This window comes from Anas acuta, chromosome 9 (genome assembly GCF_963932015.1).
Source record: "Anas acuta chromosome 9, bAnaAcu1.1, whole genome shotgun sequence".
NCBI lineage: Eukaryota > Metazoa > Chordata > Aves > Anseriformes > Anatidae > Anas > Anas acuta.
Genome location: NC_088987.1, coordinates 8,580,974 through 8,595,292, shown reverse-complemented (window position 1 = coordinate 8,595,292; position 14,319 = coordinate 8,580,974). Strand labels below are relative to the sequence as shown.

The 14,319-nt window shown below is 34.4% G+C and overlaps 1 protein-coding gene across 10 annotated transcripts in view; it reads right to left on the bottom strand.

The window, feature by feature from the left end:
* Positions 1–14,319, bottom strand: part of ATP11B (ATPase phospholipid transporting 11B (putative)) — a 62,106-nt gene that overhangs the window by 16,195 nt on the left and 31,592 nt on the right. For all 10 annotated transcript variants that reach the window (XM_068692465.1, XM_068692467.1, XM_068692461.1 and 7 more), the window contains exons 19-28: positions 13,919–14,122; positions 13,508–13,661; positions 12,452–12,554; positions 10,654–10,799; positions 9,444–9,503; positions 8,437–8,564; positions 7,533–7,671; positions 4,367–4,432; positions 3,971–4,074; positions 3,176–3,341 (exon numbers count right to left, since the gene is read on the bottom strand). In XM_068692465.1, coding sequence (XP_068548566.1) covers positions 3,176–3,341; positions 3,971–4,074; positions 4,367–4,432; positions 7,533–7,671; positions 8,437–8,564; positions 9,444–9,503; positions 10,654–10,799; positions 12,452–12,554; positions 13,508–13,661; positions 13,919–14,122 — 1,270 coding nt within the window. The remainder of the gene's footprint in view (positions 1–3,175; positions 3,342–3,970; positions 4,075–4,366; positions 4,433–7,532; positions 7,672–8,436; positions 8,565–9,443; positions 9,504–10,653; positions 10,800–12,451; positions 12,555–13,507; positions 13,662–13,918; positions 14,123–14,319) is intronic.

The following is a 14,319-nucleotide window of genomic DNA, read 5'->3' as shown; positions in this document are numbered from 1 at the left end:
CTAAAGTCATTGTAGAACACAGAAAAATTACATTTAAAGTTTAACACCTTCTAAAGTGGTTCTCCATTATACTGGTTAAATTTAATGGCTTTCTTAGAAGTAATTTATCTAAGTGTAACATTTAACCGTGACTGTTGATACTATGACCTTACACCAATTAAAGGATTTAAAATTAAGTTGCTTACATACTCAATAGAGTAATGTAGACACCTATAGATTGGGTTAATTCAGAGCGCTACAGTGCATAATTCACACAAATAGCGTGCTCTTACTTTCTGGAAGAGTAAAATAATTGGAACAAGCATTTTCAGTCAAGAAAGCCATGTTAGTTTTACTCACAATTTTCAGGGGAATATTTTACAATCTAAATAATGGAGGGAAGAAGTAATTTGAATAGCTATGAATTTAAACATCAGTAACTAAATATTAGTTCATGTAACAATTTGTCTTGCTCTAATAAAAACTTAGGAACTGTAAACTAAACTTTTCTTCCCTCAACATGCAAATGCACCACTTTAGTCATACAATTAAAAATGAAAAATTAAAAATAATTCAGTTGCACAGAGGGTGCTTTAGGACACAAGTGTTCTCCAAACTCACTCTATTGGAAAGCTTGAGTCATTTCCTCTGCTTTGAAACTGAAAGAAAAATATTCACCTCCAATTTAAAATACATCTAATGAGGTATAATAATGAAAGAAGCATCCTGTTACTTCCTGAAAGTAAGCGTGGAAAATAAGTTGGTCACCTTGAATATATTCACTTATGTCTACTTCTTCACTTGAAGAATAGCTTATGAAATTCTGTAGGGCCAATTGTCACATTAAAATGGGGAAAATCTCAACAAAATAAACCTCATAAAAGCCACAAACAGGTGACTTTTTGGAAATACATTTTTAACTGTGATTTTGCTATCAGACATGCAGAGAAACCATCAACTGGCTGCTGAAGAATTTTTGGTCAAATCACATTTTAAATACTTAAACTTTGCAGTGTCAGGAGCTAGTTTTCAGAAAAAGGCAGTGCTTCAGTAAACACAGACCTTGGCGTTGAAATGGCTGTCAAATGGCACTGCAGAATGAAGAAAAGGAAAATCAAGCTGTGCACAAAACAAAATTATCATGGCCATGAATTAAGCTATAGCCACAAGGAATGTGTTAAATGTCCATCAAGATGATTTCTTAAAGGTAAGAAGCCTGACTGTGTCCTTGATACAAATGACTGTAATTGAAACAAACTGAACCTGATTTTTTTTTTGAATCAATTAAGAAAATAAGAGAATGAAATAAGGATTATATGGCAAAGGCTACAGGAAAAAGAGAAAAAAATGAGGGGTTTTGGTGTTTTAATGCAAGTGCTTTTTTTTTTTTCTTTTTTTTTTTAAGGGACATGAGAAACCTCAGCAACCATACTGATAACACTGCCAAACAGAAATAGTTGATGTAAAGAAAGGAAATTGAAGTGTTCAATAAATATTGCTGTAAGTTTTTAAGGGGAAAAAAAAAAGAAGCTAAGTAAGTAAAAAAGAAGTTCTCTAAAATCAAACATGCAATCAGGATTCTTAGCAGATCTATCTGAGCAGTTTTCTAAAAGCTAGTGGTTTTTTAAGAACAACCACTCGGATTAAAGCTTGGATTTCAGCTATTAAATTCCAGGAGTGGAAAATGCAGCTAGTATTCCAATTCTGAAAAGGGATTAATAGATATTTTGGCTAGCTACAGGTTTGTCAGCAGAACATCTCACATGGATGTTTTTAATCACAAATTAGAAGGGTAATATAATTCAAGTGAATAAAAAGGCACATACATCAAAGTAATTTAAAGATTAAATACTAAAGGTAACAACACTGATGTAATGTGGTTAAGAGTTCTGTGTACATAGCTCAATAAAATTTGGATTAAGCATCTAGGACACCACAAAAATCAATATGGCACACATTAAACAGACTAAAAACTGCCAACAGTTTTCAGAAGAGAACTGTATACGGGCTATCTTCATCAACTGGCTGCTTTTCTATTTACTGTCTTTTTTACTGCTATCTGACCTCTTGGCAATGACCTGGAAGAAAACAAGCTCTTGCAGATAAGAAAGATGCAGAAGATAACAGGTTATTGACCTATATTATTTAGTGAACTGAATACAGCTGAGGAACTTGTAATTTCCATACTTGGCACTGATGTAAGCAGTGTTAGAATATTGTGTCTTGTGGTGATATACAAAATTTAAGACACTGAGGAGTGGTACAGATTACAGAAGTATAGATTACAAACTTTTTCTTTTTTTTTTTTTCTCCTTCAAAAGTTCAAGTTCAATCTCTGTCAGATCAAATTAATTTGATCAGAAACCTAACTGTGAATAAAAAAGTCATTAACAGAAGAACTTACAGTTTATCAGAAAGGGTATACAAAGATAAGTGCTGAAAAATAAAACCAGAGAGGGTGACTGAGAATTGTGAATCAAGACTTCTCTGTACTGCCACTAAAAAAGTAAAAACACTCAAATACAGAGGACACGTTTAACTAAAAGAGAGCTTAATTTCAACAAGAATGATTTCAAGGAGATTTTGTGGCCTGCTTCAGGCAAGAGAAAGATTCTATTATCGGTGTCTCTTTAGACCCCATCTATGAATTTAGGAAAATACCACATGGGTAATTATCTTTAATTATATAATCAGCAATCATTTACATGGCATATGTATAATATGAACAAGATTTAAGAAATACTAATTAAAACAAGTCCTACTAAAGTATTATTTAAAATTGTTTTCATCAACATTTTAAGAACTACTCAGTATTAATTACAGTTGAAGAAAGCTTCTAATACCTAGACAAACAAGTTCAGTTACCATTTTAAAGCAGGTATATATGATCCTCTTATGCAGTTGCAAACTGAGATGCAAAAGATTGAATGACCCCTCTATAAGTAAGTCTACTATTGTTAATATATTGATTACTTAAGCACAGAATGTCATTGCCTTGTAAAATGGTGTTCTCATTTTGGTAATGCTCAATTAAAATTTATCTTTAGAAATGAGAACGCTCATTTATACATTAAACATGACAGCAGTATAAGAGGACAACAAAATAACACAGGAAAGTAATTTGTTTTCAAGACAGATTTTAACAAATGCATTCTTTCACATATTGATCAAGCTGGATATAAAAGCATAACATTACCTGAGCTTTTTCAGTACTTGTTGGTTGTAGATGTCGGTACAGAACTTTCTTCACAACATCAAGAAACAAACAAGCAACTACTATGAGGATTATGGCAAACCAAGCAGAACCACTTGACAACAGTTGAACAAATACAAAGTACATATCCTGGGTATGTAAAAATGGCCTGAGAAGTTAAAAGAAGTGGTAATTATTATAAGGAACTTCTAGAAACAACAGTACAGTACAGGCAAGCTCAATTGTATCCTAAAATATGTCGAGCAACAAGTCTCACAGGATACAGAGGTACAACCATTTGCTGTCCAAGAACATTAGCAATCTCCTGGACCTGGCCTACAAAGAAACACCGAGGACAGAGGGTACCCAACTTCAGAGAAAAATGATCTGTTTTAAACTATGTTGCAGAAAATCACTCAATGTCCTATAGCTCCAAGCCCCCCAAACACAACCGAAAATGTATCACCTTACTGATTTACCAGCATCATCATTTCTATTGCATTTGCCTTCTACACAAAAACTTCTGGGAACCCTATGTACTTTTCAAAAATAGAAATGCCTTTACAATCACAGGCTGTCAGAGACAAGTAATCCCTGTCCTTGAGCACATCACAGTTTAGCAACATGGTTCCCATTTCTAAAAGAATAGCAAAACGTAAATGGCCTCAGTAAGCTTAGAACTACATTTTTTCAACACCCGTCACAAAATTCAGAGCAACATGGTAAAACATAATACCTGTGTTCTTTCATGACTTCATTTATCACATGTGCTATAGAAAGGAAGAAAAAATAACTCACCAGATAATTCCCCCATAAAATAAGGAGAATATGAAATAAAATACAATGGATCCCCAAGTAACAAAATGGTTTATCCATGTCCAGAAGTGAGTTTCTAGTGCCATCTGAAACAAAGATAGCTTCAATAAATTTCATTTTTCTCCTCACACTTCACAGAAAATGACAAATACTGGTCTGAAATCATTTGACCATGCTTGTGAACTGCACTTGTGCTAAAACTAAATATTAACGTAACACACAAAAACATCTTGAGCACCTTTGAAACTAAAAATAATAACCTCTTCTCTGGAATTCTTAAGAATCAGTAACTTCCATATAACTTTTAAAACTATTTTAAATTATTGTTCAATTACATAGTTGCCTGTATATCAAAACACAGAGATTATGGTAACATACCTTCATCGTAACAGTTATAACCATAACGGTGAAGACCAAAGTACCAAATGTCCAGTTTCCAAACATCTAAGAAAGTGGCAAGGCAAAAATAAATTAGTATTAGTAATAAAAATGATCGGCCAAAGCATTCATGGAAAGTTAGAATTTTCTCAAGTCTGCTATACTAATAAAACGAATCTGTGGACAAAGCTTGCATCATGAAAAAGTAAGAACGATACAACACAAACCACTAGAAAAAATATAGCTTATGATAGGAGCAAAATTAACTTTCTACAAGTCATCTTCCTTCCCGGTTCAAAACAAGTCACCATAAAGGCTACATGAATGATGAAGAAAGCTCAGAATAATTACATGAAATGATAGAAAAATGAAGATACCAAATTGATCGATTAAATGTAAGCATCTGAACAAAAATAAATATCAGGTAGAAGGTGTTCACTTTAACATAACTGCAAAACACTTACAGTTTTAACATTTTCAGACAGTTTTCAACATGCAGCATCACCTGTAAGTTCACATTTTTCCCAAGCACAATTTTACAATTCAAAAATAATGGTGCCATTATAGTTTTCAAGGAAAATGATAAGGAAAAGACACTTTGTTTCAAGGCTAGTGATCACAAAATTAAGCTTCAATTCTAAAACGCTGTATCAGTCACTTTTGTATTCTTTTGCCCACATAAGTTAGACTATCAAAACTCTGAACAAGTTCTACAACAACGAAATCTCAGCTCTGACACCAAGCGGGGATGTGAGTTTGTATTCTCTCTACCCACATGCTACTCAGACAAACGCCACTCTATACGCGTCCAACTACTCTGCTGTTGCAAGCAGTCCCAATACCGAAACCAAAGACTGCTTTTTCATTTATTCATTTTTCAATCAATACCATACTAAAAATGAACAAACCCTCACCTCACTATTTACCAGTAACAAACTAAGCAAGCAAGGACAAAGGGGCTACATGCAGACAGGCAAAGTCATCCTAGATTGGACTGGTTAGTACAGCACAGGGGCATGAAAAGGGTTTTGCACAGTTGTAGTCCTTGTTACAGAGCTCTGACAAAAAATAAAAATAAAAAAAAATCCCAACCACCTTATCAGAGATCTCACAACTGCTTTTCTCATCTTTATACGTGGGTGAAAAGTTAAGGCAGCTGTAAGTCTGGATTTACAGACAATTTTACAAATCTTTGTTGAAATGCATCTTGTGAAGCCTATTTTGGTGTAAAAGGTAAATATGAAGCATTTAACAGCATGCTTGCTATTAATTGCTGCAATAATAATCTTGAAATAAAATTACTGCTTCAGAGTGACCTGTGAAAGAAAGTGTCTTTGTTAACACTGTTCTAAAACGGTCACAGAGTTAGAATGAAAACATGAACAGATTCTTGCCACCATTTTATTTTTGAACACATTTACACTGTGGATGCTGCATCCTTTAATCCTGTGAAGTAACAGATACAATACTTTGTATCTCCTCCTCTTCTACGCTCTTACCATTTGCCTGTTAGGTTTCAATAGCTGACGACATGCACAGCATGAAAAAGGGGGGAGAAAAAAGAACTAAAAGATCAAGTTGTTGCGCAATGTGTTGATGTAAGCCTAACAAACCACCATCATTAAAAAATTATGTACTGTTCTATTCTGCTTTGCTCCAAACTTGGAACTCAGAATGAAAAAATAAGGCTAATTGCTGGCTCATTGCCTTAGGATAGGATATATCACTGTATTGTATCACACGTTTGTGTCAAGTGATCACTTCTTGAGGACTATTACAAGAAAGCACTTCAACAGTATACAAGTTTCTCTTGCCCTTAACTTGTGGCTTTTTCAGGCACATACTACTTGCAACTTACTTTATGCCATAACCAATTCTACCAGTTCAAATAAACATCTTTTAGCAAGCCCACAGAAAGTAGAGTATCTCGAAATACATACTAAAGACTTTTTTTTAGGTCACATCACAGAAAATGTGAAAAGCCAGAGTGCATGTGAAAGCTGTACTTCAAAGATTCTCATTCAGTTGAGAGATTAGTTTGTACAAGAAACAATAAGAGAACCTTCTCCATAAAGACTGCACTAACACTTAGTTTAGTTTTACAGAATATAATCAGTTCCCTAAACTAAACAATTGTTATTATATACGATGTTAAAAAGCATCTTTCTGCTTTGTAGATGTTCACTAAGCAGTTTTGAAGTAAGGTGCCTTGACAACTAAGACAGATGCTCAGAAATGCACTGACTCATAGCACAGAAGTACTTCATTAGATAAATACTGAAGGTCCTTTACCAACTCACAAGTCTTTCAAAGTCACACAGCTTGTAATAAATGACAGCAGAGGACATCCACACCTCAGTTATGAAAGACATTTTAGTCTGAAGCAGAACAACATTAAGGTTCTTCTATAGCATCTCACGATGAAACAGGTACTCCAGACAGCTGTTTCATTCCCCCTTTTATTGCTCTTTTCTCTGCAAGGATGCTAACAACCAGTTCACATGCTCTCTGATTTTAGTCACTCAGTCCAATTTTCGACCATTGCCTCCTCACCATTACATGGAAACCCTTTTCCATGCTAAGCTTCCTAAGGGAATGGGCACAAGCTATCATCAGCAGACCAGTGTGAATACAACATAAAGCTATTTTTAGACCAAGTGCTGTAACTTGCAAGACTACCAAAGGCTACATGAAAATCAGCACACACCTCATGTTAGTAGTAAGAACAGCATAAGGCGTGATGCAAATGACTTTTGTATCACTACCCATAACAGTTTTATGAGTAACCAAGATTCAGGTTGTTCTAAACTGGTCTGACGAGAAAGCAGAATTGTAAAGGCTTTCCAACCTTAATGAATCTAATGGTTTCATCTGAAGTGTTTTTTTGTTTGTTTGTTTGCTTGTTTTTTTAACATGACTTTTCCTCTCAACTTTGACATCATTAAAACACAAGAGTTCAAATCAGTATTTAATGATTTCATTAAATTATTGTCTTCAAAATATTGAGAACACACATGATGAATGGTAAAGCATCTTTGGTATTTATACAGTTAATAAAATCAAAAACATCTTAGATTTTTTCTGACATTTTTGAATTAAAAAAATATATATATTACAAAATATCACCAAAAAATACAATCAGGGAACAATCCTCATGACATTTTACCTGGCCATTTCCCAGCAGTGAAGTGTCTTCTCCCATTAGAAGATACGAGCCATAAAAGAAAATAAATGCATGAAAGAAGCCCAAGATCGTCCAGTAAAGAAATGGTTTATAGCCTAGATGAGCATTTTTACTGATGTCTCTGCAGAAATAAAGATTTCGGATTTCAGATTGTCTTTTTATAACCCATCAGCTATTCATACTACATAGCTGCTACTGCTTTGAATAAATGTAACTTTCAACTGCACCAAGATATGCTTAATGAATGTCAACATATGAAAGAAAAATTATGTAAATTATGAGCAAAAAGAACTCAGAGATGACTCTGCTTATGCAGGGATCATCAACGTAAATTTTGTCGTATGGGTCAAATTCAAACTAGCACAAACTAGAATTCTCCTTACATGTGGAATTGTAAGAGAAGAAATAGCCAGATCTGATACTTGCCCATTATCCTGTCTAGGCGTCTTTCTTCAAGTGGTATGCAGTGCAACATTCTACCACTGGGAGGATATCTAATTCCACAGGAAAACAATTCCCCTCTTAGAAAAGCATTTTTGCAGTGATTCCTTAACTATTGTACCTTAGTTTTTCATTTTTCATGTTTGAGTATTTTTCACCTTCTCCAGGCAATGCAGGAGAAGGCTGTCAATCATATAAGTTGACCAAGTACTCAACTCTTCCAGTTTTAACATGACTAACATAAAAAGATACTTCTCTTTAAAATACTAATTTTGCTTAACTTTTAGGATGAAAACTGTAGGTGCAGTACTTCCTCTCGAGGATAATTATTGAAAATTGCATAAATTACAGATAAAAGGAATGCATAGTAGCAAGTTCAGACTTCTACAGATGTCACTGTTCTAAATGGTATGCTGCTGTTGCGATGTATGTAGGATATACATACCGATAGAGCACAGGTTTACTCTGTAATACATGCGGATGCACATGCTGTTCAAAAAGACTGTAGATGAGGACAGGCAAGGAAGTGAAACAAATATTGTACAAGGTCAGGTATACACTGTCATAGAGTGTCTGAAAATGGAAATAAAAATTATTTTGAGAAATGTGAAGAGTTGTTCATGTTTATTAAAATCAACAGCAGAAGCAAATCATTTAATCACACAATTTACTGAGTAGAAAAAAAGCTATATTTACATAATGATCTAGTAACATTGAGCTGTCAAACAAAAATTAATCTAGATTTTTATTGAATTTTACATCTGTGGTGCTTCCATGCACTCCACCTTTTCCATGAAACAATTAATTTGCCAATATCAGAAGAAAAGCATGCAGAAGAACTTTAAAACTTACAAACCTTTTAAAGTACTCTCAAAGTACATAAAGCTGCTAAAAGAAAGTTGTATTATGGTATATATGTGATTTTTACAGTCAACAGCATGAAACTTAAATTTACACTGAAGCAAAGAACCCTTTCCTGCTCCTACAGAAAATAGGTGAATAAAAAAAGTTGTATTCATCAAAATATGGTTATATATAATCACATATACATTTATTTTAATTATGGGAAACAAAAGCCCAGCAGTTAGTCAAGCAAACTTGAAAGATACAGGCCAAAATACCCTGAACTTCACTAATGATTTATAATTTCTCTGGAGGAAAAGAAACAACAGCCATTTAACGAATGACACACCATTTTGACAGCATCTTTGCATCCAAACTGAACAAAAAGCTCTTACAGAGAGCTCAGTAAAAAAAATCTTACATGTGCAACTTTCTTTTCATTCGTATGAATTGCCTAACAGTGAGAGATTCATTCATCAGCAGTACTAAGTTGAAAAAAAAAAATATCACCAAATACACTTGCTTTCGATAAGGAAAGAATATTTCATAGTTTTTTTAGTTATTTACCCAAGATTCTCATACACAAGCTATAAGGCATCCTATACTTACTTGTTGTGAAAACAAACAGAAGAACTGATATAAAAATTGTGGTGTAATAAAGCACACATTCTGAAAAACAAGAAGTGAATGAAATAATTAATCCTTCAGTATATGCCTTACAGTTCCCCCCAAAAATTGCTAACTCTTGCAAACTAGTAAAAATACGTGGTTAGAAGACAAAAATGTGGCTAAGCGGCCAACGCTAGAATTCCAGATAAATTTAAATTAGAATACAATAGTTCAGTTGGAAGGGACCTACAAGGATCATCAAGTCCAACTGCCTGACCACTTCAGGGCTAACCAAAAGTTAAAGCACATTACTAAGGGCATTACCCAAACGCCTCTTAAACACTGACAGGCCTGGAGTGTTTACCACCTCACCTGTTTATCACCTGTTTCAATGTTTGACAACCCTCACGGCAAAGAAATTTTTCCTAATAGCAATAATAGCTAGTCTGATAGTGGGGTAGGGTTTTTGTTTTGTTTTTCACTTATGCCTGATGATCAACACACACGCAAAAAAAAGCTATTAGTTTTGAGTTTTAAGCACTCCAGCCCAGGACTGAGCTCCCAGGCTTTCAAACACCAACTTTTCCCTCCAATATTTTTCTCATGCTCCCTGCTGCTCCAAGTCTATAAAACCCCAAGAGGCATCCAGAGATAACTTGGTTGCTGGTGCATATTTTCCTTGGACTGTTTCACCTCAGGATTTTTTTTAAGTCAAGGCTGGGACTGTTAAATTTCCTTAAGGTGAGCCTGCAGGCAAAGACCATGTTCTCTCCCCACATGCTTTCTCTGCAGGTCCTTCCTGCCCTCACCTATTTCCTGCTTTCTTTTTTCCTTTGAAAATAAATGTATTTAGTTAATTTAAAAAATCAGTAAACAAAAAGGTTGTACTTTAACATCTTGGTAAAGAAGGCATTTAATTTCAAGCTAGCACTACTGCTTTCAGCAAGCAAACAATATCTGTCTCCCACACTAGGTGAACTCACTGAGGTATTTAAAGCCTACTTCTAATACTAAGGAATTTCACAGTTAAAAACCTGCATTTGGTTTTTAACTGCATTTGGTTGTAGAAACATCAACAACAGAAAACATGTTTAAATGGGCTAATTTCATTTGTTCCCAACAAAAATGTTAAATCTAAAACAAATTTCTTGCTGGGAAATGCATACATGTTTTTCTATGAAGTTCACTGTCACACACTGTGAACACTTACCTTATAAAAAAAGTACTGTACAAGGGTTGCTATTCTAATATAGTAAAAGTGTCCATGAACAAAAAGCAACTTGGAGAGGAATTTAAACCGTGCTATTGCATAGTCACTATTTCTTACAGCTTGTCGCCCTTCCTTGCCCATGATTCCTATAATATTTGGGAAACAAAGACAAAAGACAGGTTAAACATGATAAAAATGAATTGTTGTTATTTAAAAAAAACAACATACATGTGCATATATCTAACCTACATCTAAAGATGTAGTTCTCTTATTCTATACTTCAACATAACTAAAGGTTTGAAAAAGTGTCAAACTAAGGCATTACTCTTGAAGCAACCTAGGGAAAATGCTCGTTTAAGGATGATCCAATTAAAAAAACACAATAAACTATACTTAAAAATAGACAAATAACAACATACAAGCAAAACCAAGAAACTTCTCAAACTTTTCAATAATAAGAAGCAAACCTTTATCAAGCTATTATTAATCATCAATTCACATAATATGCTTTATTTTAGATGGGTTTTTCTTACAGTACTTTCTAGAAAGAACTTATGATGGATATTTAACAGCAGAGTGAAGACGTGCTGTTGTTACCTAAGCAATTTACTTAATAAAATGGACAGATAGCACATTTCACTTCTCACAGCTGAATCAAAAATCAAATTGTTTTTTAAAATCTATTATTAAGATTAGGGTAAGTATATACAGAGAACACAAAATGCCCTTTTACAGGAAAAGAAATGTCTGATTTCCAGGAATCCAGAGACACTTAATTGTACTGATCATTTCTGAAAAAAGTATTCTAAAGGTTCCCTCTTACCCTCCACAGCAAAGACTTGTTAGCTCTGGCCAAAGTAGATGTAATATCTAACCAGCTATGAATTGGAACAGAAACTTGGATAATTTTATTAAAATTAGCTTTATTTAGTTGACAAATCAGACATATAATAAAGTATCATCTGCTACTGGACCGTAACCTCCTCAGACAGGCTATGCCCACAGTCTTAAAAATCACTGCCACAACTGAATATTACTTACACATTTTTAATCAAAACGGCAACAGACTCAACAGCCTGTTGTACCAAGCTCTTATTTAAGAACCTTCAGCGTTAATAATTTTGTTGGATGGTATTTGTTAAAGGAAACACCAAAACACTTCTTTTTTGTGACAGTTATTCAGTTATATATATTGAAAATAAAATAAAATTTTGTATTGAGTTATACAACTCAGCAGAGAAGTTTAAAAAACGTTCACACTAGATAACAGGAAGTAAATAAACAGAAAAGTTAACTGAGAATCAGTAACAGCCTCTCAAGAAATGTAATGAAAGCCTTTACCACAGAGACAACCTAGACACAAATAGCAATTCTAGAATGATACAGACACGGTGCAAACATCAGAAGCATTGAACAAAGAAAGGTTTGAATGTAAAGTTTACACAGGAACTTAGGAACTGACAATGACCTCAGTAAGATATGTCCACTTCCAATGTCTGAAGCAGAGTACTTCTGAGATTCTGGTTAAGAGAATCTCTGTCGTTCTTAAGACAATGTTTAAGCATGACTTCTGATTATTGGCAGACTACACAATAAATTTAAGACTGAAAAACAAACAGCCCTGCATTTCAAATTTCACCAAATCTCTCCAACAACAGATGACTCAGATTAATGCCTGATTATTCACAGGGGTAGAAGCATTAGAATTTTATCTGCTTATAAACACACTTCATCATCAAATTGTCTACTAAAATTTTCATCTTATTTGCCTTTATCTCTTGTGACAGAAGTAATTTACCTATGCCAACATGTGCTTCTTGTATCATGCTCACATCATTAGCACCATCACCAATTGCTAATGTTATAGGTTTTTCTGGAGATGTTTTCAACAGTCGCACTACCTGGAAAAAAAAAGGCAAAATCTTTTAGAATCGGACTGTCTTTCTACAATAGAACAACCTGCTCTTTTTTGCATATCTAGCATCTCATACAAGGTAAAAAGCTGCCTTTTTGCATATCTAGCATCTCATACAAGGTAAAAAGCTGCCTTTTTATTTTTCTGCAAGGTAAAAAAACAAATTGGGCAATGCTGGCCTTTCAGAGGTTTAGCATTACTGGAAATACACAGGAAAATCCTCTAAAACATACAGCTAAGCTAAAAGTATAACATATTTTAAAATACTAGAATTGAGGTATGACTGAATATTAGTCACAAAAGAAGGAAGAGAAACAACATGAAAAGAGAACGTTTCAAAAAAGAAAGAAGGAATATTGTATCTATTTACAGCTTTGCTTTCTGGAATTGAAGAAAAATCACAAAATCTGAGTTTGAATTTTGTCTGATCTGTATTTGAGTAACATTAATTACGTGTGAAATAAAAATGGTCTTAGAGGAAGAGAGCATTAAGGCAAACTTCTCCTGAAGACCAGCCTCAGCTTCTCTTCCCTTCTACTTCCTCCTCAAACTTGGTTCATTTTTTATTTTTAATCTATAGAGCAGTGTATTTTTCTGTACAGCCTCATGAATCTTTCATCTAGCCTTTAGTTTGTGATGGAACATGCAATGCAAAACCGTACAGGTTATGCAGAAAGTCAATTTTTAATCAGCCTCTTGAGTATTCTGTAAAGCAGTAGCTTTCTTACTCCACTCCACCATGACAGTTTGACTCTCTTCTCCGTCCATTTGCAAATTTTCACAACTACATATCAAAACTCTTGAGCTAACTACTCCAACTGAATTGAAGAAGGATTCAGTCACACAAAAGGCAACCAGAAACAAACCATCTCCAGAAATCCTTGCCTGTAAGACAGCATTATAAAAGTACTTACAAGACAAAGCTGACTATAACCTTACCTTTGCTTTCTGAAGGGGTGCCATGCGACAGCACAACACTGCAGAACAGTTTTTACAAACTTCCATGAACAGTTTTTCATGTTCCCTGAGTGCAAGAGAGAGGCTGGTCCCATCCACAACCAGTCCATGCTGAATAACATGGTCTTCCTTTATTCTATTCAGGGACAAAAAAGTTGATTTTCAATTGGTTAAATTTTGTCACAAACTATGCAATTGCCCATGCAATAAACAGAAGTTAACCTTTTAGACAGACTGCTTCTTTAAGTCTATTATAAAAGGGAAAAAATTAGCGGTAAGAAAAAAAAAAAGCATCTTCACATGTTAGGCAGAAAGTGATTGCCATAAAATTTGAAAATCAAAGAAAATGAAGTTAAGACCATCACAGAGATAATGACATCTCGGGTACTTTACCTCTTGGCTAGCTGCCTCAGTTGCTCTGCGCATGTACTGTCTGATTTGTGCTGCACAAGTTCAAGGATGTTCATGGTTCTATGAAAGTGTCCACATGATAAACTGACACTAACAGCTGTTTCGTGCTTATCTCCAGTGAGAACCCACACTTTGATACCAGCCAATCTGAGTGCTTCTATCGTTTCTTGGACTTTCTCCTGCAGTCTAGAAACAAGAAAATCTTAAATAACCAATCGAATACTTTATAAAAAAGAACTCACACTGTAACATCACTGTCATGATGATTTAAGACCACATTTTGAAAATATGTATCATTGGCAAACTACAGTAGTAGATGACATTCTCTTACAAGCAATACAATGAAGGCCTTCATAAAATAAAACCTGAACTTCAGTATTTCT